Genomic DNA, 26,982 nt, shown 5'->3' on the forward strand with positions numbered 1-26,982 from the left:
TCAACAACACATAAGGGTTGCCTTTTCTTCACATCTATACTGGTATTTGTTACCTCTTGTATTTTTTGATGATGGTCATTCTAATACGCATGAGGTAATATCTCATTGTGGTTTTAATTTGCATTTCTCTAAGGACTAGTGATGTTGAGCATCTTTTGTTTTCATGTACCTATTGATCTTTCATATATCTTTTTTGGAGAAATGTCTATTGAGGTCCTTTGCCCATTTTTAAATTAGGTTATTATTTTTTTGCTAGTAAGTTATATAAGTTTTATATATTTTTTAGATATTAAACCCTCATGATATATATGGTTTACAAATATTTTTCCCATTCCATAAGGTTGTCATTTCACTTTGTTGGTAGTTTATTTTGCTGTGCAGAAGTTTTTAGTTTGATGTAGTCCCACTTGTTTATTTTTTATTCTTTTCTTGTGCTTTAGGTGTCATATCCAAAAAGTTATTACTAAGACCCACACCAAGGAGCTGTATTCCTTTGTTTCCTTTCAAGAGTTTCATGGTTTCATGTCTCACATTTATGTCTTTAATCCATTTCAAGTTAATTTCTGTGTATGGTGTAAGATATGGGTCAAATTTCATTCTTATACATGTGAATATCCACTTATCACAGCTCCATTATTGAAAAGACTGTCTTTTTTCCATTGAGTATTCTTGACTTCCTTTTTAAAAACTAGTTGACTTTGTGTGCTGGGGTATATTTCTGGGCTCTCAATTCTGTTCCATTTGTCTATTTGTCCATTTTTATGCCAGTACCATGCCATTTTGGTGACTATAGATTTATAGTGTAGCTTGAAATCAGGAAGTGTGGTGCCTCCTGCTTTGTTCTTCTTTCTCAGGATTGCTCTGAATATTCAGGGTCTTTTTGTGGTTCCATGTAAGTTTTAGGAGTGTTTTTTCTACTTCTGTAAAAAAAAAAAATGCTTTTGGAATCTCAGTAAGAATTGCATTGAATCTATAGATGGCTTTTGGTAGTATTAACATTTTAAAAATACTAATTCTTGGGGTGCCTGGTGGCTCAGTCAGTTAGGTGTCTGCCTTTAGCTCAGGTCATGATCCCAGGGTCCCGGGATCGAGCCCTGCATTGGGCTGCCTCCTCAACAGGGAGTCTGCTTCTCCCTTTTCCTCTGACCCTCCCCCCTGCTCGTGCTCTCACTCTTTCTTTTCTTTTTTTTACGATTTTATATATTTATTTCAGAGAGAGTGAGAGAGAGCACAAGAGCTCTCACTCTTTCTCTCTCACTCAAATGAATAAAAAAATTCAAAAATAATAAAATAATAAAAATATTAATTCTTTCAATCCATGAACACGGGCTCCCTTGCCATTTGTGTCTTCTAAAATTTTTTTTTCATCAATATCTTGTCATTTTCAGTGTAGAGATATTTCATCTCCTTAGCTAAATTTATTCCCGAGCATTGTACTGTTTTTATGCTATTGTAAATGAGATTGATTGCTTTATGTCTTTTTCAGAAAATTCATTGTCAGTGTATAGGAACACTACTCCATTTTATATGTTAATTTTGTATTCTGGGACTTTACTGAATTCATTGATGTAACAGTTTTTTAGTTGAGTGTTTAGGGTTTTTTGTATATAAAATTATGTTATCTGCAAATAAGGGTAGTTTTCTTTCTTTCTAATTCTGATAATTTTTATTTCTTTTTCTTGTATGATTGCCCTAGCTAAGACTTCTAGAACTATGTTGAATAGGAGTGGTTAAAATGGCAGTCTTGTCTTGTTCTAATCTTAGAGGAGAAGCTTTCAACAGTTCATCATTCAGTCTGGTATTATCTGTGGGCTTGTCATATGTGACCTTTTTGTGCTGAGATATGTTTCTTCTATGTATAATTCATTCAAAGTTGTTATCCTGAATGGATATTGAATTTTGTCCAATGCTTTTTCTATATCTATTGAGATGCTCATATGAGTCTTCTTATTCATTCTGTTAATGTGATATAATCATATTGATTGATTTGCATATGTTGAACCATCCTTGCATCCCAGGAATAAATTCCACTTGATCAAGGTGTATGATCCTTTTACTCTGCTGCTGAATTGGTTTGCTAATATTTTATTGAGAATTTTTGCATCTGTATTCATTAGGGATGTTGGCCTATAGTTTTGTTTTGTTTTTAGTAGCTTTCTTCTCTAATTTTAGTATCAGGATAATGCTGGACTCAAAAGAATGAGTTTGGGACTATTTCCTCCTCTTCAATTTTGTAGAAGAGTCTGAGAAGGATTGGTGTTAATTCTTCTTTAAATGTTTGGTAAAATTCAGTGGTGAAGCCATCTGGTCCTGGGCTTTTCTTTGTTGAGAGATTTTTGGTTATTGATTCATCTCCTTACTCATAATTGGTCTATTCAAATTTTCTATTTCTTCCTGAATTAGTGGTGGTAAGCTGTATGTTTCTATGAATTTTTCCATTTCTTCTAGGTTGTTTGGTTTGTTGGCATAAAGTTGTTCTTAGTAGCCTCCTACGTCCCTTTGAATTTCTGTGGTATCAGTTGTAATGTCTATTTCATTTATAATTTGTTGCTTTGGGTCCTCTCTCTCTTTAACTTGGTTAGTCTACCTACGGATTTGTCAATTTTGTTTATCTTTTGAAAGAACCAACTCTTAGTTTAGCTAATCTTTTCTACCGTTTTCTATTCTTTGTTTTTTTTCTACTCTAATCTTCGTTGTTCCTTTCTTCTAACTTTGGGCTCAGTTTGTTCTTTTTCTAGTTCTTTAAAATGTAGAGTTAGGTTATATATTTAGGATCTTTTTTGATTCTTAAATAGGCATATATTGCTATGAAGTTCCCTCTTAGAACTACTTTTGCTACATCCCACAAGTTCTTGTATTTTGTGTTTCCATTTTTGTTTGAGGAAACCTTTTCTCCCCTTTAATGTCTTCTTTGATCCATTTGTTTTTCAGGAGAGAGTAGTTTAATTTCCATTTTCTCATGAATTTTCCAGTTTCCTCTTGTTATTGATTTCTAGTTTCATTCCATGGTGGTCAGAAAAGATTCTTGGTACCATTTCAGTCTTCTTAAATTTGCTAAGACTTGTTTTGTGGCCTAACATATGGTCTATTCTAGAAAATATTCCATGTGTGCTTGAGAAGAATCTGTATTCTTCTGTTGTTGGATACAATGTTTTATATATGTTTGTTAGGTCCATTTGGTCTATAGTGTTGTTCAAGTCTGCTGTTTCCTTAATGATTCTCTCTTCAGATGCTCTACCCATTGTTGAGAGTGGGGTATTAAAATCCCCAACTATTATTGTGTTACTGTTTATTTCTCCTTTTATTTCTAGAAGTTTTTGCTTTTGTGTGTCAGTGCTTCACCATTGTGTACAGATATCTTCTTGTTACATCTAATTGTTAATCTCCGTTGATGTATTAGGCCCCTCTGTCATTACATAATGACATTCTTTGTCTCTTTTTATCATTTTTAACTTGAAGTCTATTTTGTCTAAGTATAGCTGCCCCTGCTTTTCTTTTCTTTTCTTTCTTTCTTTCTTTTTTTGGTTACCATTTGCTTGAAATGTCTTTTTCCATCCCTTCACTCTCATCCTGTGTGTGTCTTTAAGGCTAAAGTGCTTCTCTTGTACGCAACACATTGTTGGATCTTGTTTTTGTTCTTTATCCATTCAGACATTCTGTGTCTTTTAATCTATTTATATTTACTGTAACTATTGACAGGAAAGGACTCACTATTTCCATTTTATTAATTTCTTTCTGGTTGCTTTGTAGATCTATTTTTCCTTGTTTCTGATTCTGGTGTCTTTTTTCTGTGTTTCAATATTTTTGGTTTCAATATGCTTTGATTTCTTTATCTTGTTCTTTTGTGAAATCACTACAAAATTTTTCTATATAATTCCCATAAAACTTATATAAAATATCTTAAACTTATAGCACCCTATTTTAAACTGATAACAACTTAACTTTAATAGAATTTGGAAGCTTTACACTTTTACTTCTCCTCCTAAACGGAACACTTTAGGTTGTTACAAAATAGGTTCTTTTGCTACAATTTATATGTTTTTTATATTGTATAACTAACAACAGATCATTCTATTTATATGTTCTTTTTTTTTTAACTTTTAGAGTTGTAAATGAATTATGCACCACTATTACCTTATTGCAAAATCTAACTATGACTATAAATTTACCATTACCAGTGAGACTTACTCTACCTTTTTATGTTTTTATTATGTTTATTAGCATTCTTTTACCTCCACTCAAAGAACTCTCTTTGGCATTTTTTTTTATTAAAGTATAGCTGACATATAATGTTGTATTAGTTTCAGGTGTATAACATAGTGATTTGATAATTCTGTACATATGCAGTGCTCACAATAAGCATAGTTACCATCTCTAGCCATAAAAAATTATTAAAATATTACTGACTATATTCTGTAGGCTGTACTTTTCATCCCTGTGACTTGTTTATTTTATAACTGGAAGTTCATACCTCTTAATCTATTTCACCCATCCTCCCACTCTCCTTTGGCAACCACCCATTTGTCTTCTGTATTTACAAGTCTGTTTCTATTTTGTTTATTTGCTTTGTGTTTTGATTCCACATATATGTGAAATCACATGGTATTTGTCTTTTTTTTTTTTGCCTGACTTATTTGACTTAGTATAATACTCTGTATATTCATGCATGTTGTCACAGATGGCAATATTTCATTTTTTATGGCTGAGTAATATTCCATTATGTATGTATGTATATACATGTGTATAGAACATTTTCTTTATCCATTCACATATCGATGGACATTTAGGTTGCTTCCCTATCTTGGTTATTGTAAATAATGGGGCAATAAACATAGGGGTGCCTATATCTTTTCAAATTTATGTTTTTGTTTTCTTTAGTTAAATACCCAGCACTGAAATTAGTAGATTGTATGGTATTTCTGTTTTTAAGTTTTGAGGAAACTCCATACCACTTCCCATAGTGGCTCTACCCATTCCCAACAGTAGTGTACAGGGGTTACCTTTCCTCACATCCATGCCAACCCGTTATTTCTTGTCTTACTGATACTAGCCATTCTGACGGGTGTGTGATGGTATCTCACATTGTGGTTTTGATTTGTGTTTTCCTGATGATCTTTGATGTTGAACATCTTTTCATACGTTTGTTGGCCATCTGTATGCAGTCTATGGAAAAATGTCTATTCAGCTCCTCTGCCTATTTTTAATCAGATTATTAGATTTTTAAACTTTTTTTTGGTGTTGAGTTGTATGAGTTCCTTATATGTTTTGAGTATTAACCCCGTACTGGATATATCATTTTCAAATATCTTCTTTTATTTAGTAGGTTACCTTTTTGCAAAAGATTGAAAACAAAAACCCACATGCCATTTATTGCATAAAGTGGATACGGAATCCAATACTATGGTGTTTTACTGTTTTGGAGTAGGAAATAATTTAGCAGTTTTTTTTAAACATTTAAGAAATGCAGACTTCATAATATAGCATCCCAGGTTCAAAATTATTCTTATTTTATAAAACAAAATTAATTTTTTCACTCATTGATTTATTTTCATACCCACATATTGCTTGTCTGTTTCTAAATTTAGATTTTTTATGAAAACATTATAAGCAGTATGATTAAAATAAGAATAACAGTGACAAAAAATTAGAAGTGTTTTCTGAATTACATTCTGTTGAGTAATGACAGATCACATGCTTTGGTTGAGAGGCACATAGGACTCAGAACTGACATTGCATCTTAAACACATAGGAACCTAACTTGGATTTTTTCTCCCCCAAAATATCAATCATTTTTCTTCAAGATATGAGTGACTTTTAAAAATTATTTGTATATAGTACCTAACTTATTTTTCTATGATAAGGATGTTGAATCTGTTTTGCCACTTGAAAAATTATTTCATTAAGATCCATCTTTAGGGGCACCTGGGTGGCTCAGTGGTTAAGCGACTGCCTTCAGCTCAGGTCATGATCCCAGGGTCTTGGGATCGAGCCCCGCATCCGGCTCCCTGCTCTGCGGGAAGCCTGCTTCTCCCTCCCTTACTTCCCCTGCTTGTGTTCCCTGTCTCGCTGTCTCTCTCTCTCTTTCTCTGTCAATTAAATAAATAAATAAAATCTTAAAAAAAAAAAAAGAAATAAAAAGAAAAAAAAAAAAGATCCATCTTTAACTTTAAAGCAAAACAAAAATAGTTTGGTCCTGTAACCTGTTAAGAGCAAGCTTCCTGCTTCTATCACAAGAGTTACATAGCCTCTTTGGCCCTATAAACGCATTAATGGGGATAATAATAATGATCCTTTCCTCAATGGGGTAAATATAAGGATTAAATGAGTTGATGTATATCAAGAACTTAGAACAGTGCTTGGCAGATTCTAAGAGCTCAATAAATGTGATCTATTACTATTATTTTTAGGCACTCCATCCTGATGGGCCCACTAAAATAAGTTAGCTGCAGATTAAGTAGCTAAACTGATCGATTGCTTACATGGGGTGATTTAGCAATGTCCATCTGCAAATTCAAAATTAAAATTTAATTTAAAATTAAAAAGAAAAATGTTTGCAGAATGTACTATGTCTCTGTGTGGGCAGTGCCAGGCTGTTTGGCTTCCATGCTACACAAATAAGAGTGTTGACTGCTTGTTCTGGCAGTTTGGGAATGCCTCCAGTTAATTTCAACCTATGCCATTACATTAAAATGCAAATGAAAATAAAAAAGGGTCAGGACCCAGTCCTCTTTTGCCCGTGTCAGTTTGCCCTTTATTCTCACAAATTACCGTTCTTTGATCTTGTTGTTCGCATTTTGGTGCAGGCTTTAAAGGATCAATAATATGAAACATCTGCAAAAAGATTTGCATCTTGGTCAGTAGTTTCTGGCTTTGGGATCAAAGGCTGATTTGAGATCAATTAATACCTGAAAACCTCTATTCTTTTAACAACTGTTTTCTTAATAAGAAGCAACAGAATATGGCAGAGATGAGAAAATAGGAGAGTTGTAGTAAAAATCCTGTTTGATATTCATGGAAGATACTTAGTTTTTAGAACTCCTGCAGGTTTTAGAAGAAAGCTGGCATAGCATTTTGAAAGGGTATCCAGGAGACGAATGGGCCTATAAATTTGGGGAGAGAGAGAGAATTTTTCTTTTTGAATATGGGGTAGATTGAAATTTTCACTCTAACGGTGCTCTACCTGGTGTTACAATTAAGATAGTTTGGCAGGATTCAGAGCATACAGCTCAGCATGGGATCAGAACTTTTCTGGCTGTAGAACTTTTTCTTGGGATCTTCTCCAGTTTCCAGTGATAAATTAGTTATTTTAAATAGTAATGAACGTTTTTGAGGGTACCAGGCACACACAGTACCTTCCTGGCATCATATTGTTTAATCTTTTTCCCAGCCCTACATAATAGGTACTTTTTTTTTAAATCCTTGTCTTACAAATTAAAAAAAAAAAAATATATATATATATATCTATCTGTATATATATCCACCCACTGAGGCTTGGGTTGAAGAACTTTTGCTTCTGTTCAGAAGTAGTAAGGGGCTGAAATACTGATGCTTGAATGCATGAACACACGTGGCAGAAATCCAAATCTTAAAATAGCATCAGCCTTCCCATTTGAAAATAGTTCTAGAATTCACATCACTGGACAGGGAGAATCCAGGCATCTTAAAACTTTGGTAAGATTATATAGGCCTTTAACATTTATTGAAAAAACTTAAAAATGCCATTATTAGAAATTTTGACTTCCATGTTCTTAAAAGAAACTAATCTGGAAAATAGAATTCCACAGTCCATTTGTCTTGTTCAGCCTGATGGATGAGTTACCATCTTCCATTTAAGTCAATTAATTATCTTTTATCTGAAAAGGATAAGTTGCTTATAATAGTGTTTATGCTTAATAGGTTTGTATGTGTTCATCTGGCTTCCATTTGAGTTGTGGCTTTTATTATCTTAGCCAGATTATTTTTTTCTAGCAGTCTTCTTCTCAACTAAGCAATGCTATTTCCCAAACCAAAGACAGTCAGTCCATTCCAGGGAAGGGCCCTCCCAAAATACAATTTGAACAGAGGTATAAATTCCTTAGACCTTTAACCTTACTGTGTGAGTAATATGCACCAGCAGTCTTTCAGAAAGCTGTATTGAAGATCAAAACAATACTAAAGGAAAAGTAATAACTTTCATTCTGTCCAATAAATCTTTAAGAACAGGGGCAAAGAAAGACAGACTTTCACATAATCATATCTTCGGCCTCCAAATTAAAAATGTAAGTCATATCCTCACAAATAACCCCCTGGGGGCAGTAAGTATTAGCAGAGTGTATTGATAAATGAGTTTTTCTGTGTCTTTCTTTTTTGGTTCAGTTAGCCATTGCTTGAAACAGAGCCCTTAGGAAAGCAGTCTTCCTGGGGTGGACTTCCCAGTGGATGAACAGCCCAATAGCAGAACTAGTGACAATTCTGATATTCACATTATTTATTATTATTAAGTTAGCTGATATAGCAGATACATATATTTCATGAGTTTCTCAAGACAGATTATAGAAATTAATACTTAGTATTTTTGGGGGTGTGGTGAAAAGAACTCTTTTATATACCCTGCTAGTAGAGATGCAAATTGTTATATGTTTTAAAGAAAGTAGTTTGGCAGTTTGTGTCAAAAGTCTTTTAAAAATGCATTTCTTTTGTCTTACTAAATTCAGTTTCTGAAAATTTATCCTAAGGAAAAACCAGAAAGTCTATATGATGATTTAATTATGAAAACTTTTATCTTGGCATTATCTATAAGAAACCCAAATATTCAACAGTAGAGGATGATCCAGTAAACTTTTGTATGTCTTTATCATATATATCAGGACTTCTCAACCTCGACCCTATTGACATTTTGGGCCAGGTGATTCTTTTTTGTGGGGGCTCTCTTGTGCACTGCAGTATGTTTAGCACCATCCATGATCTCTTTTCACTAGATACCAGTAGTACCCCCCACCTTCTCCACCCCTGTTGTGACAACCGAAAATGTCTTCTGACATTGTGAGGTGTTCCCTGGGGGTGCCATTCCCCCAGTTGAGAACCATTGATATAGCAGGCAGATTTTCAGATAGTTTTAGATGATTATTTAAGATGGGAAAATGGTGACAATATTTTGTCATTCTTTTTTTAAATGCATGGTTACCACAAAAAGGGAGAAAGATACCAACAGACCATGTTAGAGGGTGCTCACGTTTCTTAATGGCAAGGGGTTGTTCTGATAGTGCGATGCAAAGCCAGAAGCTCCCACCATTGACCTCAGAGTAATCCATGAATAACATAGCTGCCCATAATATGTCCCCATGAGAGAGGATTCTACCAGGTGCTAGAAGCTTCCTTTTTTGGTTCCAGTGGAATTAATTAATTAATTAATTAATTAATTTTACCTTCATTCCACCCCCTCCCCATCCCTACCCCATTTTCAGCTGTTCTCATGATTTGGCTTTTCATCTGTCTCCTCACCTGGTGCAATGAATAATCTCTATGAACATTTCTGGTTGAATCAAAGTTCAGTTTCCCAACCTTCTTCAGGTTGTCCAGGCTTTAGGTCAATATGCTATGTGTGTCCTCAACAGGTTACAGGATACGGTCCATTTTTTAAAACAGTGTGCAGAAATACATGCATATTTCAAAAATTGCTTCTTAGAGATAAATTTTTATATGATTGAAAAATTAAATACTTCTCTATTTTTAATGTTTATTATTGAAAATATTTTCTAAAAGCAAAAAATAAATTATTTAAATCACAAATCCTAGGAAAAAGAATTAAATTGGTTTCCAATATCTTGGACATTTTAAAGCATATTAACTGTATTAGTAGGAAGAATATGTAAGTGAAATTGGTCCAGGTAAGTTGTTTTCAAATGCCATTCAGATCTGGGGGAAAATGAATTATATTATTTCTCAGGCAGTTTGGAAACATGCTATAGTATTTAAAAAAAAGAAAAAGAGAACTATATGGATATCCTGCCCTTGCTCTTCCAAAATAACTCTCCTGCCGTGCTAGATAAGGAATGATATTAAAAATTTCAAGATTTGAAATTCATTTTCTAAACGATTTTAGCCCATGGGAAGCTTACTCTTGATGTTCAAACTAAATGTATTTTAGCTTTCCCCTTGTGCCACTCAGAAAGTGTAGAAGCTTTTGAAGGGCTGAAAATCTCTAATGGTTATATCAGGAAAGGAAATGTTACTATAGAAAAGAGAATCTTTCTTGCATTTCTGCATCTGTAGGAGGAGTGGTAGACACTAAGCTGTGTTGTCCCCACACACTATGATTAGGCCTTCTGGTTGAGAAATTTAAGAGAACTCACTTGTAGTGCATAAAAAAAGCAAGAAGGATTTTGAGAAAATCCTTGGGGGCCTTGGGGAGGGAGACAAAGGTGAGAGGAGAAGGAGTCATAGATGGGGTGCAGGGCAGAAAGCCAAGGCGTAAGACATACATGAGTAACATGGAAATTTTGCAATGGATTTTTAGGGGAAACTTTTTTGATTTTTAATTTTTAGTAACTTAACTATGTAAGGGAATACAATACCAGGGTTGATACTCAAAATGCTCCCCAACCTTTTAGGACAGGCTCGGAACTGACCCTGGGCTTACCCAGGTGGGTGAAACAGCAGAATAGCACCTCAGGGGCAATACCCCTTTCCCAGAAGTTATCATGAAAGATGGCTGCACACTCAAAAACCTTGTCTTAGGGACCCAACTTAGTACGGTGGCTTTTAGCAAGAGGCAAGCAGAGATAGGAGGCATGAGATGGACAGGAGAGGGCAGCATTAGTGAGAGGTCCTGCTGGTCGAACGAGCAGGATAATGTCCATCGGAGTATGGAAGGTGGGAGTGGTGCTCAATGTACATGGGAGCCAGCTTGGGAGATTTTTCTCAAAGGAACCTTGGAAGTTCTAAATTATCCTTCGCAGGAGTCATGCACACAGGAGCATGTGGACATCAGGGATTTGGAAAGGGGCACGCCCTCTGACTGAGCAGTTCCCATGAGAGGAGCAGGACCAAACAGGGCGAAGAGAGAGGCCAAAACCAAAAGCTGATGGAAGAGCTTCCAGCCCAAGAGGCACCTTCTAAACAAAGAAGCCTGGGATTCTAACCCAGCTTCAGAGAGTATACTAATTCTAAATGTAACTCAAACCGTAAGCCTTTTTATAGTTTACCCATGGATGCAAGAGGTGTCTCCAAAGAGGGCACAGAAGAGGCAGCCCCCATACTCAAAATATGTGGAGAAAGCAAGCAAGGACTGTATTACCACAGGTGGAACACTACCATGGCAGTGGGGGGAGAGGTGACAAGGGTCCTTATTGGACTAGAACGAACCACTGAGAGCTGGCAACAGTCGGTAGCATGCCAGTTGCAAATGGCACCCCACCTACCGATCTACCCACCTGTCTGCCCAGCCAGCTGTGAACTCTGTGTCTACGAATGGCTCCCTCACTAGCCAGCTCCTACCATGTTCTGGCAGTTTCTGTTCAAAAACTCTTCTTCACCCTTAGCAAAACGTGCCTCTCCGTACTTTGGAACATAACAGTGTAGGGTAGTGTGTGTGTGTGTGTGTGTGTTTGTGCGTGTGCTTGTGTGCATGTATGTCTGTACGTGTGCATGTGTCCTGAAAGCCTATAGAGCATAGACTGCTCTGATCAGCTATCTTTGAATTCCTGTGAAGTGGCTAAAATCTATTGCTGTACAAACACACGAGTGGACAGAGGAGTTACCACTTCTATCATCTTTCTTCCTTTCTTGAATGCTGTGTACATGGTATAGTTTGATGTCCATGTGGCTAGGGGGAATGTGCTTTGAATTATTTTACAAGGGAAAAACAGTTGAAAAAGATTCTAGTTGATGACAGGTGTGCCATAATGGACATACTGTGTTGGATTTGAAGAAGGATATTTCATTTGCTTATATTTCCTAGACAAGAAAATAGCTTTCTTGCTTTCAATTTAGTCCTGTTAATTTAGTCAAATCTCAAATTCTCAAATTCTTAATGATTTCTATTAATATTGGGAACCCCTAATGTAGGTAAATCTAAAATAGTAATTTTTAGGAATTTTTGTGTAGCGACAGTTTGTTCATTTGTGTCAGAGGTGAGGTTAGGAGAGTAGAATTCTATAGAAGTTGAAATTGCAAGTAAACAATTTTAAAGAATATAAAATCAATTTAATTAATACAAATTCAATTTAAATAATATGAATTCATTTATTATTTTTAAATAATATGTATTTTATTAATTTTTAATAATTTTATTATTAATTTCAAATAATAAGAATTCAACTCAATGTGCCTGGGCTTTGGAACTGTTCACACTCTGGTTCCAACACTTACTAGGCAAGAACCCACAGTTCCCCCATCTGCAAAGTGGAAAAAAATACTTACCTCAGAGAACATTCATGAATGTTCAATGGAAAAGTTTCTGGCACATAATGCTCAAAACATGTTACCTTTTGGCATTTTCTAAAAACAAAACATCTTTCAGCTTTTTTGGGAACAGAGACGAAGAGAAATTTGATTTAGGGATTTTTTTACAGAGGTCTTTAAAAACCACAACATCATGTTATTCTTGGCCAAACGTAATTTAAAATAGTGAAAAATAGGTCATAGGGCTTTAAATTAATATATTAGTATTAGAGAGGTGCCTGGGTGGCTCAGTCAGTTAAGCGTCTGCCTTCTGCTCAGGTCATGATCCCAGGGTCCTGGGATTGAGCCCCGCATCGGGCTCCCTGCTCAGCGGGAAGCCTGCTTCTCTCTCTCCCACTCCCCCTGCTTGTGTTCCCTCTCTTGCTGTGTCTCTCTCTGTCAAATAAATAAAGAAAATCCTAAAATATATATATATTTGTATTATAAACAATGAGCCATAATTATCTGCTTTTTTAGAAGTTATTTAGGACATTTTGCATGCTAAGCATCATGAATACACTTTTGGAATTACTAGTGGCCTCCAAATTAGTAATGGGCTTTTCCTGTGTGTTACTGATATTAAAATGCATTTCTCTTTGTTCTTGGTAGTAACCCACTTCCGTTCCTAATTATGTTCTGCATAGGCTAATATTAGTGCTGGTTTATCATGTTTGGGTATTCAGTAGTGGGGCACCATTCTTTGAAGGTGTCTGGACATGGCCTAAAGACATGCTGATGGTGAGGACAACCTGGCAAGGCATAAGAAATTTATTCTAGTTATTTTCCAGAAGATTTATCCATCCCTGTCAGAAAATACCACCATCCTGTTCTCTTCCTTTTCTACTCCCTAACCTCCTTCCTCCCAGCCCCTTGCTTTTACCCTGTCATTGCTGTGATAAGAGACTTTTTCCTATAAAATAGAGGTTATCATAAAATTTAATTCCTGACCTGTCATTCCAGTTCCTTCACACGTGTTCAGTCTGTTGCAGAAATTTGGTCTGTGCTTCTCAGATCAAACAGAATTATCCTTTATTCAGAAGGTTGTCCCCCATGGACAATGTATATTATGAGACTTAATGTTGTTTAGCATTTAGAATCATATTTTCTTCTTGAACTGGGAATAAGAATCAGCAGAAACTGCCATGCTATGGCAGTCCCAACATAATTCCACAGAGTCTGTCTATGGGGATAGTATTTTTGGTAGTTGGGAAATATTACATAAGTAATGCTGCATACCAGTTAGTTGAATTAAAATATATATTACGCACAGCTTTGTACTTGGCTTAAAAAAGTTTCCTTGACAGCATCATTTAACTTCTTACTGTTCTTTTCATGTTGCTAGTATAAATACCTAATATGTTTTTGTTCAAAACATCAATTAGGCTTCAGTGTAATCTTTATTAATACAGATCTGTTATTACAAGAAGACTGCTGAGCTATGATAATTTGCACAGCAGGAACAATAAAATATCTTCTTTCTTCTTGGTTCTATCCCAGAATGCTTGGCTTTTCTGTTCTTTCACAGAGTACACCAAAGCCTTTCATGATACCTTTCTTTTACAATCATAATGAGATCTTGAAAGCATTCTTATAAGCAAAAGCGGCGTTTTCTTCAAAGGTAAACAAAATGGAAGGGCCCCAAATTGCAGATAGATTCAAAAAAGACACATGTAAGTGACAGATCTCCACTTCTAATATCTTTAATTCTTTCTCTTCATGTAGCCAGAACTCCCCACTTCCTGCGGATTCAGAACGTGGAAGTCAATGCAGGCCAGTTTGCCACCTTCCAGTGCAGCGCCATCGGCCGGACCGTAGTGGGTGACCGGCTCTGGTTGCAGGTACAGTAACTCAGCATCATCGGTTCAGGGAGAGTCCAGGGACAGCAGTGCATGCCCCCTGGGGAAGGGCTCAGGGGTCCAGGTCAGTGTCGGGTTGCTGATGGATGATTGATGCCAACAGTTGTCTCCCCTCCTTTCCTTCTTTACTGATAAGTTGTGAGATTCCTAAGAGTTCTAGATAATGCCTACTGTTCTTCACAGACCTTTTTCTTTTTAAATTTTTGTTTTTTTCCTTTGCTTCTGCTTAGCCATCTTGCTTTGAAGATGTGGTTGTCAAATTACTTGTAGAGCAGGATATTAAAGTACCAAATATAGAGCTCTCCTCTACTCTTCCTCTTGAGAATTGTCCAGAGCATCATACACACACAAGACACACACACACGCGCCCTTTTTGTAATTTGAATTCCCACAAGAAAAAAAAAGCCTCCACTTAGAAATTAACAACACATCTTTTGAGTATTTAAGTAGACATTTTTAGTGTGATCATAATTTGTGTGTCTTGTTTTATGATGTTTCAAATTCCACCATATATATTTTGCATGGGAAATAGTTTCATGGATGTATCCATGGTTGCCCAAGTTCTGACAGAGTGAGTGGGATTCGGTGACCTATCCCCTCTAACCGGAATGCCACCCGTTCCTTTAGGCTCTGAATTTCATCTCTGCACCCCATGGCCTTCTCCAGTTTCATTCTCCTTTCTTCCTTTTATATATTGATCTGCAGGATGCTCACTCTTCATGGTGACTGGTGTTGATTCCCACCTACTCCTCTTTCTTTGTAGGTCTTGTAGTTAGTTTTGTTTTAGTTTGGTTAATCATATACTTATTTTAGTTTGCTATTGAGCTGCTTCATGATTTAACCTTTTTGTGCATCTGTCCTGTTCCCCCATGACTTCCGCTTCATGCATGCTGACCTTTCCTCTGTGTATCACCTCTCCACCTCCTAGCATCCCTCCTCTTCTGTGGTGTCATGGTGACCGTGACGGTCACATTTGCGTGACACTCTATAACTTTGAAATTTCTCTTGCCTTTTCATCATCACAACTGAAATAAAAGATCGTTTTTATTCCTTCACTTCTGGGGAAAATGGAAGACGGCCAAATGTGCCATCCCAGGATTAGTCAATAATATGTTGACAACTGGGGAATACGTTCTGAAGGATTCTTAAATACTCTTGGACCTACTGCACAATTCCTCACCTTTCCACCTTGATGTCACTGTTTTCTCATTTCCTGCAGTCCCTGTGAGGACATCCCCTGGCCAGGAAGGAGGAATGTACACAGAGGACTGATGCAGGCACCAAATTCATCTTTATTTCTTTTTCTCTATAAGTTTTGTACTTGCTACTGTAAGAGATTTTGCAGCCCATGACTGCTGTGCTCAACCTTTATCTTCAGTATTTGACTTTGTTTTTTCCTTTATATCCCACTTCCCAGTTCTTTTAGAATCTTGATCTTAGAGACTGAAAATTATTTTCTTCGTTAGTGGTTGTTTGGTATTTACCTGGATCAAGATGGGCTGTGTATGGTAATTGATGAGACAGACATTTTTAATTGATATTTTCCACAATGCATTAACTACCTTTTAAAAATGACACTATCCTGTCATCTTTGATTTATCTCTAGAATTCTTAATTTTTCATGGAAAATAGTTTTGGGCTCCTGATATTTGTGTTAATGTTACTTCAGAGAACACAATATAAAGTCTGAACTCTCGCCTCAGCAGAGTCTTAGGTATTCCCAAGAATTTATAGGCAAGTTGAGGATACAATTTACTCTTTTTGTTTTTGCAAATGTCCTGGGCTTGGGATGCTCCTGGTTGAACTTCAGCATTGCCTTGGGCATTGGGGATCTTTAACTACTTCCTGCTACAAAGTAAAAGGCTTTGTTTTAAAGAGAATCAGTATCTGAAACTAATGATGTACTATATGTTGGCTAATTGAATTTAAATAAAAAATATAAAAAATAAAAAATAAATAGAATCTGTTATGTCGTAGGGAGAAAGCTAGCTGCTGTTTTGAGAAACAGGTCTAAATGCAGTCTGAGCCCTCACCCCACTAGAATCACTTGGGGAATTTTTAAAAAATGCCTGGTCTACACCAGGATTCTTATTTTATTGGTATGTGCAAGGTCCCGCATTCAGGGCTCCCCAGATGACTCCAAGGTGCACCTGGAGTTGACAGTTACTGGTCTGAAGCAAAGCACAACACATGTCCCAATCAGGAAAGAAAAAGGCAAAACCCAAGGTATAAAGGTACCTGTATTCAGTAAACTTGATGTGACTGTCATGTTGAATTTCCCATGTCCCCAGACTTTCTTGCTTTTGTTCTATTAGATTTGATCATTAGTGTTGATAAATTGTTTTTATAGTCCATCCATTAATGCCTTTCTTGTCTATTACCCAATCTTGTCTTGCCCTTCTTGGCATCGGTGACTACCTATTGCCCTGCAGTTGTCCACATGGTCATATCCTGAATGGGATGATAAAAACAGAGGTGTCGTGACTTTGAAATTCTAAGTGAAACTTCATTTTTTCTGGACCTGGCATGCCATTTGTGAATCTCCGTGATGTTAGAATAATTTTACTGTTAAATGATTTATTTCCTCTGGTTGGGTATGCATCCTGTGGGGAAGTGTTTATTTTATTAATAGCTAATGAAATAAGACTAGCATCCTTCACTTGCAAGAATTGTTTCTATTAAAATGTATTTGTCCAGAGTGGCTTCTAGTAGCAGTGAGGATTTGTGGCAGGTGATGGTTTCATAGAGCCCTCCTGCCCTCTCACCTGTGCCCTGGCCTTTGCCTGAGGTCATTCTTTAGAAGTTGTGGGGAGAAGCAAACCTGGAATCATGGCCAAAGTCTTTCGAGTATAGAGGTATAAATATGGGCATTTCTTCATTACTCTAAATCTATCACAGTTTCAAAACTGCTTGTCTGCATACAAAAGCACTTGCATCCTCAAAGTAATTCTGAGAACCAGGCAGAAAAATGAATGAGAAAAATATTTTTAGGCTTTTCTGTCATTCTATCTACTCAATAGTAAGTCAAGATTTAGAAATTAATAGTACATTTTTATTTGGGGAACATTGATGCTTTGGAGTATCATCATTTATAATAATTTGTGTTACTTGTATGATCATAGTTTGAGTTCTACCATAGGCATTTGCATGGTTTCATGGGTGTATCCCATGACCTTACACTTCCTTTATAGATGAGTTTGAGGTGCAGGATTGCTCAAGGTCACAAAGGTAAATGGCATAGCTGGGAATAGTACATTTGTATTTCCTTTACTTAACTATTCCTTGATTCCACTATCCTATAACATCTTCCTGTATTCCAATTCTGGTGAATAGGTAATATGTACTTACCACTCTGTTGGAAGAATTTGGATGTGACTGACATTACATGCTTAACAACAAGAAGCCATCATAACCAAAAAAAAAGTCCATATGTATTACATGTCCATATTGATCTACCTCTACGAAAATGGCCAGCAGTTTGATTGTTTAAAATATAGATTAAATATGATCGCTGTCAGAGCCTTTCACAAAAACATAGCACATATAAATCTGATGACACTAATGAAGAAATGTTTATGATTAACAGATGTGTTCCATCTGCTTACATTTTCCCCATCTCATCTGTGGGCTACAGGTTATTGTCAACATAGAATTGGTTTTTCTAGAATACAAAACAACAGAGTAAAACACAGTTCACGAGCATATGTTAGCATAGTAGCAAAGGACTTAAAACACCTTCCAGACAATGTATAGTAGGAAGACTGCATCTACAAAATTGTTTTCTCTTTGTAGTACAAAAGTGATGTGCAATGTTTTTGTTGAGATACTTGCTATATGCTATCAGAAATACAGTCTATGCAAACAGCAGGGTCTGTAACTGTGGGATACACTCAAATGAAATGCATGTGTAAAATCATTCAGGTACCCAAACTATAACAGTATTGCCTGTTATTATCAACTTTCTGATCACTGTGGAGCCTACATTTTGAAAATATCTTAGGATATGTATAGATAAGATACAAAGAAGAGAAAATGGAATTTTAGGTGTCCTTTTCATACTTACATATTATATGCTGATGGGCAATTTCTGAGTTATATATATTTTTACATAGTCCTAAAAATCCCTTAAGCCATGTATGATTATATTAAATTTACTGTTGTTCTTTCTTAAGTATTTTAAATTTTATTTTCCTACATATACTTGTTTCCCCTAGGAATTCACATTTATAATACCTATTTTAACTTTTCAATAAATAAAGATGATCACCAAAGCTAGTATTGATGGTCATAAATCTGAAGATGGCTTGTACACATTGTTTTCTAGGAAACCTTGCACTCTTCCCCTGCATCTGTGTAGTATGGGCATTTTTGTAACTTCTGCTATTTAATTCATTTTTGATTATTGTGGAGGCTCCTCTAAATTCCTTCATCTTCTTACTCAGTGTCTTAGTTGGTTTGGGCTACTCTAACAAACCACCACAGGGTGGGTGGTTTAAACAGTTTATGTCTCACACTTCTAGAGACTGGCATCCAAGATCAGGGTACCATCATGGTAAAGTTTTTGGTGAGGGCTCTAGCTCCCTGGTTTCTAGACTGTCTTTTTACTGCATTCTCACATGTGGAGAGAGAGCTCTCAGCTAGGCATCCCCTTATAAGGACACCAATTCCATCAAGAGGGATTCAGTCTGATGACCTCATCTAAACCTAATCACCTCCCAAAGGCCCCTCCTCGTACTATCACACTGGGGATTAGGTTTGATCATATGAATTTGGGAGAGACACAAACATTCGGTCTATAGCATTTCGCTACCATCTCAAACTCAGAAGTGGGTGGGAAATGAAAGTGGTTCAGCCTCCAGGACAAATGGCAGAATCAGGGAGGCAGTTGGAGGTGCCTTTTGAACAGTAGATGAATGGCAACTTTGCTCAAGCCAGGAATTAGCATGTGCAAGTTGGGTGAATAGTAGTTGGTCAAGGAAACCTGGAAAACAATAATTTTCTCTCCACAGATCGTAGAGACTCCTATCATTTTTCAATGGCTTACTTTTTAGAATCACAGAATTACATAATATCTGAATGTGGAATAGTCTTCAAATTGAATTCCTCATTTTATTAATGAGAAAATGAAAGCCCAGAAAAGGTAGGAAACTTTAACACAATTGTATATTATGTATTTATTATTATATATGTTAAATGCAGTTTAATTTGCTAGTGAATGTCAATTATAAATATATATTTACAAATAAGTAAATTTTGCCACATGGACATTTTTCTTCATTGAGTACTTGTCTTTCAAATAATGGTGGTCTTTAACCAAATATGCTCAGATTTACCATGAAAACATCTGTGTTAACTTTGGAACTATCATAGTACAATGTCATTGAGTTTTACTTTTTTAGCAAATGGGGCTTAGTGTTCATTAGAAGTAAGGCACGAGAATAACATTTTTAAATGATTTCATAACATGCATCTCTTCATAGAAATAGAAAAGGAAATTGGATGGTCACTATGAAGTACTCTATTAAAAATACTTGTTGCAATGTAGCAGCTAGAATAGTACCTACCATATAACAAATATTCAGTAAGTGCCTGCTCCTGGCACTTAGCTTACTGACTGCCTGAACAAATCATGTGTCTCCTCCAGGTGAGTCTCAAAGGAAGGCCCACAGTTGGACCAGGAAGCCGGCACAAAAAACAGACACAGAATGTGTCTTTCTGGGATGCTTGTTTTATGGATATGGTTCATCTCCAAGGGATGGTTTTGATGAGAGAAGGGGCATAGAGAACCTAGTAATGTCCCTTTTGCTTCTTCAGAGTATGCAGCAAATACCACGCAGAGTTAGAGTAATTTTGGAAGCAAATGTGGTTAATATGTTATCTTTTCTAAACCTTCATTTCTTGTACCTTTGTCCTAGGTATTTTTCTTCCCCTCAGTTGTAAAATTTTGTTCTCTAATTCATCCCTTAGAAAAAAATTCTTGCCACAGGACTTCAGTTAAAAGCAATAGAAATATATCTCTCAAGGATAATGTGTTTGAGTCCTCACTATGACAACAGATCTGTGTCATAGTAATTGATAGATGAACTCACCTCGCTTTTTTTTTTGTTTTTTTTTTTTGGTATTGAGTGTAATTCAATTTGAGCTCTTAAATTGGGAAGACTGATCTTCTAAGAATAATGTTCACTTAATATTAAAACTTTTGTAATTGTTGGCCTAGAGATTTTTTTTTTCTTTTGAGAGTTTGATATATGATTCCACTTAACTGGGTATGAGTTACCCAATTGTGAAAATAGTATTTTTCACCAGTGTAATACATTTCTCATATTTCTTTTCTGAGCTAGATTTTTAGACCTTTGTGGGGCTTTTTTGAGAGAGAAAAAGGAAAATCTTTAGATTTTTAGTTCTAATAAGAATAGGTCCTCTGACCTACTATATAATTTGATTTATGAATGAATAAATTATAAATTATATTGCTAGTATTTATATCACTGACTTCAACAGATGTGTTTGAAATAAAAAAATTACAACTCCATTTACCGAGCACTGCTGTGCGCTAGGTACTCTGCTAGGCTGTGTTCAGGCATTTTTTCCCTGAACTGATCCATAGGAGCACTCTCTTATATGCCCATAGAAGAAGAAACAGGCTTGGGAAGTTTCAGTAATTTTTCCAGTAGCACATTGCTAGTAACAAGAGCTAGGATTTGAACCAGGCCATCTAACTCCAGAATGTACATCCTTAACTATAATGCCTCTTGCATGGTACAAAGACACATTTCCTTGTGGATTTACAAACATCATGTAGTAATTACTTGATAGCTTTTATCAGAATTTAAAATTAAAATTCTATTCATGTGTGTGGATGTTGCCTTGGCGTTTTTGTTAAGGAATGTATGTGTTTGGTCAACCTTTCTTGGTGGCTTTTAGTTTCCTTTATAGATTATGAGGGGGGAAAAAGCAGAACTGTGTATCAGACCAGTTTTGCTATTATATATAAAAGCCATAAAATGATTTGAAAAGAAGTAAAATTATGGTTCCCTTGGCAAGCTTAACTTGGGTATTTTATACCATATATATTAAAGCATAAATTTAACATCACTTACCATCGTAGAAAATACCAGGAATGCACAAAGAGGACTGTCTTCAGTTGCTATAGGAACCATTTGCTCCTTAAAACTTGGAGTGGTTGAAATTACATCCATTATTGTTTTAGTCAGTTGAATATCCATATATTTTATATATATATAAAATACAGTATGCACATTCAGACTGAAACCACCAAAAGCCTTCAGAGCATATACCATATGTTTTAATTTAGTATGATTTTGGATTGGCTTAATTTTTAAATTAAGATTTATTTTACATTGACAAAACAGTATGACTTACCAAAGGAGATTCCAGGAGGCATTAATTAATAAATTTTATTTTGTGATATTACCTAACTCAGTCAAAAAAGACATAAATCACTGGTGCTTCGAGAAGGATGCCCCAGGAAAAGCTGGAGCAGCAGTTGGAGAGCTTTGTCCTCTGCAGCAATCTAAAGGTCTCCTGGCCAGGATGGGAAATTGTACTTGAAAACTGTGGGTCAGGATGGTTCAGTTTGGAGGCAGAAGAGAAAGGCATCAACTAGACCTCTTAAGGGCTACTTACTTTGGGGCCAAGAGCCATAAATCCTTTGAAAGCAATTTTTTTTTGCTGCTTTTCTCAAATTCATCAAATAGTTCATTTGTTTCTCTTGCTTCCAAGAATCCATAGCTATGTCACAAGAAGAGAAGGCAGAGGTGGCTGTGCTCTGGAATTTCTGTGATTAAGGGCTGAGAATACTAACACTCTGCCTTTCTATCTCCTTTTACTGAGTTGGGCCTTGGATTGATGGTCCTGGAGAGTTTGGACACTGTTAGGATCTCTAGTTTTGTTGTTGTTGTTTGTTTTTGTTTTCCCTCTTCTATCTCTTCTTTTTGGAAGGAGAGGAAAAAAATGGAAATGTCTTATGTGGGTGGTTTATGTACCTACCACAGGTGGCCTTAGAAGTCCTAGAAGGTTTTCAAGTTTCATCATCAGGCATCATGTACAGAGAAAGGAGAGAAGTTTGCTTAAGTCCTCCCCTGAGATGGAAAGAAAATTTGGCAACCTATGATGGGTTTTAATTTTAAAAATGTCTTTTGGACTGTAGAAGTGTGACTTCCTACAGAGGATGGACTTTGAAATCAAAAAGCAGATTGTTATTCTCTTCTGCATCCCTCCTATGTATAAGACTGCCATCCTTCATTCCCTTATGCAAAAGAAAGGGCATTGGCTCTTGTCCAAATGTAATAAGATTGTGTGTCTCTGTTAGAAGAAGTGATGTCCTCTAAGCAGAAAGGACAAGTGACTAACTAATGGATTTTCTGTTTATTCTTAAGATTTGGAAGCCCATTATTACTTTCACTCAAGAAATGTGTATTATACACTTTCCATGTGCTAGGTATATTAGTTAGGCAAATGTTGCCAAAGATTTAGCCCTGGGATGTGGCTTCCCTTGGTCAAAGTGCACTTTCTCTTCTACTGGTGGTCGTACCTTTACCATATAAATGGCTTAATGCTTGTACAGGAAGTGAATGGCACCTAGACAAAATAGTTCTACAGCATTGCAATATTTCTAAGCCAGCAGTAAAATCATTTTGGGAAATAATCATGGTTAAAATAGTTGTTCAGAAATACAAAATGAGCGATTCTTTTCTTAACTGCTTCCTTGAAGAAAAGTTTCTTTTCGCTTTTATTATGGAAATTGCGAATATACACAGAGGTGGAGAGATAATGGAAGAAGCTTAATATACTCAGCGTCCCACTTCAACACCTAACAATATGTGGTCAATCGCTGCCTCTCTGTTTCCACCTGCCCTCCCCCCTCCCCCCATTGTTTTGAAGCAATCCCAGTCATCATATCATTTAACTTGTAAATGTTTCTCTAAAACAGGGGCTGGCAAACATTTTCTGCAAAGGGCCAGGTAGTAAATTTTGCAGGCCAGACGGGCTTTGTTGCAACTGCACAGCTCTGCTGTTGTGGCAGGAAGGCAGCCCCAGACAACACACACATGAATGAGAGTGGCTGTTCTCAATGCAGCTCTGTGTATGGACACGGACATTTGAATTTCATGTGATTTTCATTGTCACAAAATAGTATTCCTGCTTTGTTTTTTTAATCATGAAAAATGTACAAACAGTTCTCAGCTTTCAAGCTGTACAAAACAGGTGACTGTACAAAACAGGAGCCTCCGACTCCTGCTCTAAAAGATAAGAGCCCTTAAAGTAATAATAATAAACACTGTGCATGACCTAGAAAAATAGTCAGTGTTCAGATTTCCTTGACTGTCTAATAACCTTATTTCTTTTAGCCGTTTGTTTGCATTGTGATAGCAGTGAAATTGACATTTTGCAACTGGACAATGAGTGTCTTAAGTCCTTTTTATCTTAAGGTTCTTCATCCATTCCCCTCCCCCCTTTTGGGGTGGTGGTGGTTGTTGCTGGAACTACGTTTGTCTTGTATTTCCCATATTTTGAGTTTTGCTTGTTGCCCTCCGGGAGTGTCATTTAATGTGTTCTTCTGACTATTGTGTTCCTTGCAAATTATGTTCCTTTTTGTGATTTTATCCGCCACTTATGACCACTCCTACATTCATTAATTCATTAAGGGTTGCAGAATGGCTCCATGATATCAGTCCTTCTTGGTTTAGTAGCTAGAATACGTCCAAAAAGAAAAGCTCTCCCATATCAAATATTGAGTTACCCTAATATGGAAATAATAAAGGGAAGATGGTATAAATGCTTGATACTTTGTCTTTTCAGCACATTTTCAGAAATAATGAGGTAGTTCACTGGCATCACCTAAAAGTGACCAAGGGGTTATTAGTATTATTATTGTCACCAGCATCTTGGTCATCATCATCACCACATTGTCGTCATTGTCATTGTCATCAACTTGCAGATTTAAACATATTTGATGTGTTTTGACCCATCACACTTATTATCTTTATTGCCATTCATATAAATGGGACTTACTCAGGTGGGTGACCCCTGTCCTGGGCCATGTTAGATGGCTTTCTTACTTTCTGGTGTGACAATGTATTCCAGGCTTATATTTTACATTTCCACCTTGATGATCTAGAGGCAACCATTTCTCCAGGGAGCCCTGGTTCTTGTATAGTGGGAACTGGTCATTAGAAATTATAGTCTGGGGGTGCCTGGGTGGCTCAGTTGTTAAGCGTCTGCCTTTGGCTCAGGTCATGATCCCAGGGTCGCTGGATCGAGCCCCGCATCAGGCTCCCTGCCTGGCGGGAAGCCTGCTTCTCCCATTCCCACTCCCCCTCTTGTATTCCCTCTCTCGCTGTGTCTCTCTCTGTCAAATAAGTAAATAAAATCTTAAAAAAAAAAAAAATTACAGTCTGAGCATAAGAGGTACTCATTACTACGTTCTTTTGTCTCTGGATTCCCATTGGACAGAGCTAGGATATATATGTATGCCCACATACACACATTTAAAAACATGTCCTGAGATTGTACTGATAATTTCAATTGAAATTCAGAACTACTAGGCTTTTAGCCTCCTTTATCTTGCATCTTTAGCTCACTCAGCTATGTTTTCAGGAAGAATTGTGTACTTCAAGGCATATTGATTGGGAAAAAGTGATGTTCTTAGCCAGCCATGTTGAAGACTAGCCCCGTTTTTTAGATCATGAACAATTATGCAGGCACTGCCATCTTCTTCATATTAGAGAGCCATTATTACAGTTTTGAAGGAAACAGGGTCGATTCCTTGCCTTGCAAACTCAAACCTTTAAACTAATGGGAAATGTCAGTCTCTGAGTTTCCTGTGGCTGAGTTAATCTAGTCAACAGTAGGATATTTGATTTTAAGACTATAGAACTTCTAATTTCATTGGTTTCTAACTGCTGCGTTTATTGTGTACGTCCTCTATTATTTGGATAAACGTCTCTAAAATTTAAACAAAGGTTGGTTAAATAACATTATTCAAATATTACAAATATATAATGAAATGGACTATGTCTAAATATCAGCATGAGATTCTAAATTTCCATAATCAAATTTTTACTTGAGAATACCTGTAAGACTATTACATGTTCAAAGAATATGCAGCTTTGGATATCTGCATGTTACTTTGGCTATCTGTATATTTTTTAGCCAGTTTAAGTATACATGTCAGTGTATATTCAGAGTATATGGTAATATAAGTAAGAACTTCTAGTGAATATTTGGGTTGGTAAATATTTGGTAAATATTTGGGTTGGCTTGGTTATGGCCTAGAAATCAAAGGTCAACAGTATCTTAGTTATTAAAATAAATAAATAACTGGATAGATAAAGTCTCCAGAAGGTAGAATTGTTGGGGTATTTGATTATTACTGGATTTAGATTATGTAAATGTTTTCAACATGTTTATTCCAGGCCTTGCTGATATTATTGTGATCCCAGTGGTGAGAATTTCAGTCAGTGTCATCCAAATGAGTGCATGTGCAAGTGGGATAACACAGACTGTTTTCCCTATTGAATAAATGAAGGTGCAGCTCATCCCCAGATATATGGCTCAGTATCTCCTCCAGGCTTGTGTACTCAGAGCAGCTTCAAAATGCCCAGGATTGACTGACTTGATCCAAGTGCTGCTAACATCCCAGACCTCAATTTCTTTCAATCATTGCTCTGATTATGGTGAAACTATTCCTGAAAGACTTAATATGTATCTTTTTGATGGTAAATTACTGCTCATTTAGAAGTCCTACAGTCAGTCCCTTGCATAAAGAAGATTATAAGTCTAATTTAAATGACTGTCAGTACCTTTTTTCCTAGCATGCTCAAATTGAAATACATGCATGTTTAAAGATACTCTTGGTTTTATACAAAGCCGTATTTAACCCACTAAGATCCTTTCCTCTCAGACATGGCCATTAGGGTTGTTCCATTAAGTTAACAAAGATAGGTCAACAATTTCTTTAACAACCCTGGTCATTCAGGTGCCGGGTTCTGCCTCAAGTATGGGTTTTTGTTTCTGACAGGCATGTCCTGGGCTCTCTTTCACCGTGAACTCTGATATTCTAAAGAACAATCTGGATACCCATCCTTGGAGATGCCACATTGTCCTGCTGTAAGGCTTTTGGGAGGGCTTGCCTTGGCAGGGCTGCCTCTCCCTAACTCTGTGAGAATTTAGAGGAAAACCAGCTGACAAATTCACTGTCTCTACCTAGTGTACATTTTCATTGTTTCATTTTGCCAGAATAACAAAGTATCCCATGGGCTCTGAGATGGTCAGCAGAACTGGAGGTTCTGAACACATTGTCCTATCTGTCACCTCTGTCGTGGGGACAGACAGGGAAAAGAATCACATGCTTTTCACACCTCCCTGAATCAGAGAAAAGGGGCCGCTATTCCCCATACTTCCCTGTTTAATTCTGACCTGAGGAAGCCTATCTATGGACCAAAAGGCATTAAAAATCAACTTGTTCACTCACCCATTCAATGCCTAAATCCCTTTAATGTTGCCCCCAACCTTTCCTTGGGTGTGCCAGGCATGGTTTTTGTGCTAGAGATATTATAGCAATTAAAAACCTGGCAAAGATCCCTGTCTCTGTGGGACTTGTATTCTGGTAGGGGGTGAAGACAATGATTCTTGCCTCTTTGGGACTTGTATTCTGGTAGGGGGTGAAGACAATGATCCTTGC

The 26,982-nt window shown here is 36.5% G+C and overlaps 1 protein-coding gene across 2 annotated transcripts in view; it reads left to right on the forward strand.

Annotated features, from left to right (window-relative positions):
* Window positions 1-26,982, forward strand: part of PTPRM (protein tyrosine phosphatase receptor type M) — an 810,901-nt gene that overhangs the window by 336,075 nt on the left and 447,844 nt on the right. For both annotated transcript variants that reach the window (XM_045887027.3, XM_045887028.3), the window contains exon 5: window positions 14,143-14,258. In XM_045887027.3, the coding sequence (XP_045742983.1) occupies window positions 14,143-14,258 (116 nt within the window). The remainder of the gene's footprint in view (window positions 1-14,142; window positions 14,259-26,982) is intronic.

This window comes from Mirounga angustirostris, unplaced genomic scaffold, assembly GCF_029215605.1.
Source record: "Mirounga angustirostris isolate CCGP_5_RB_7025 unplaced genomic scaffold, mMirAng1.0.hap1 SCAF_14, whole genome shotgun sequence".
NCBI classification, from domain to species: Eukaryota; Metazoa; Chordata; class Mammalia; order Carnivora; family Phocidae; genus Mirounga; species Mirounga angustirostris.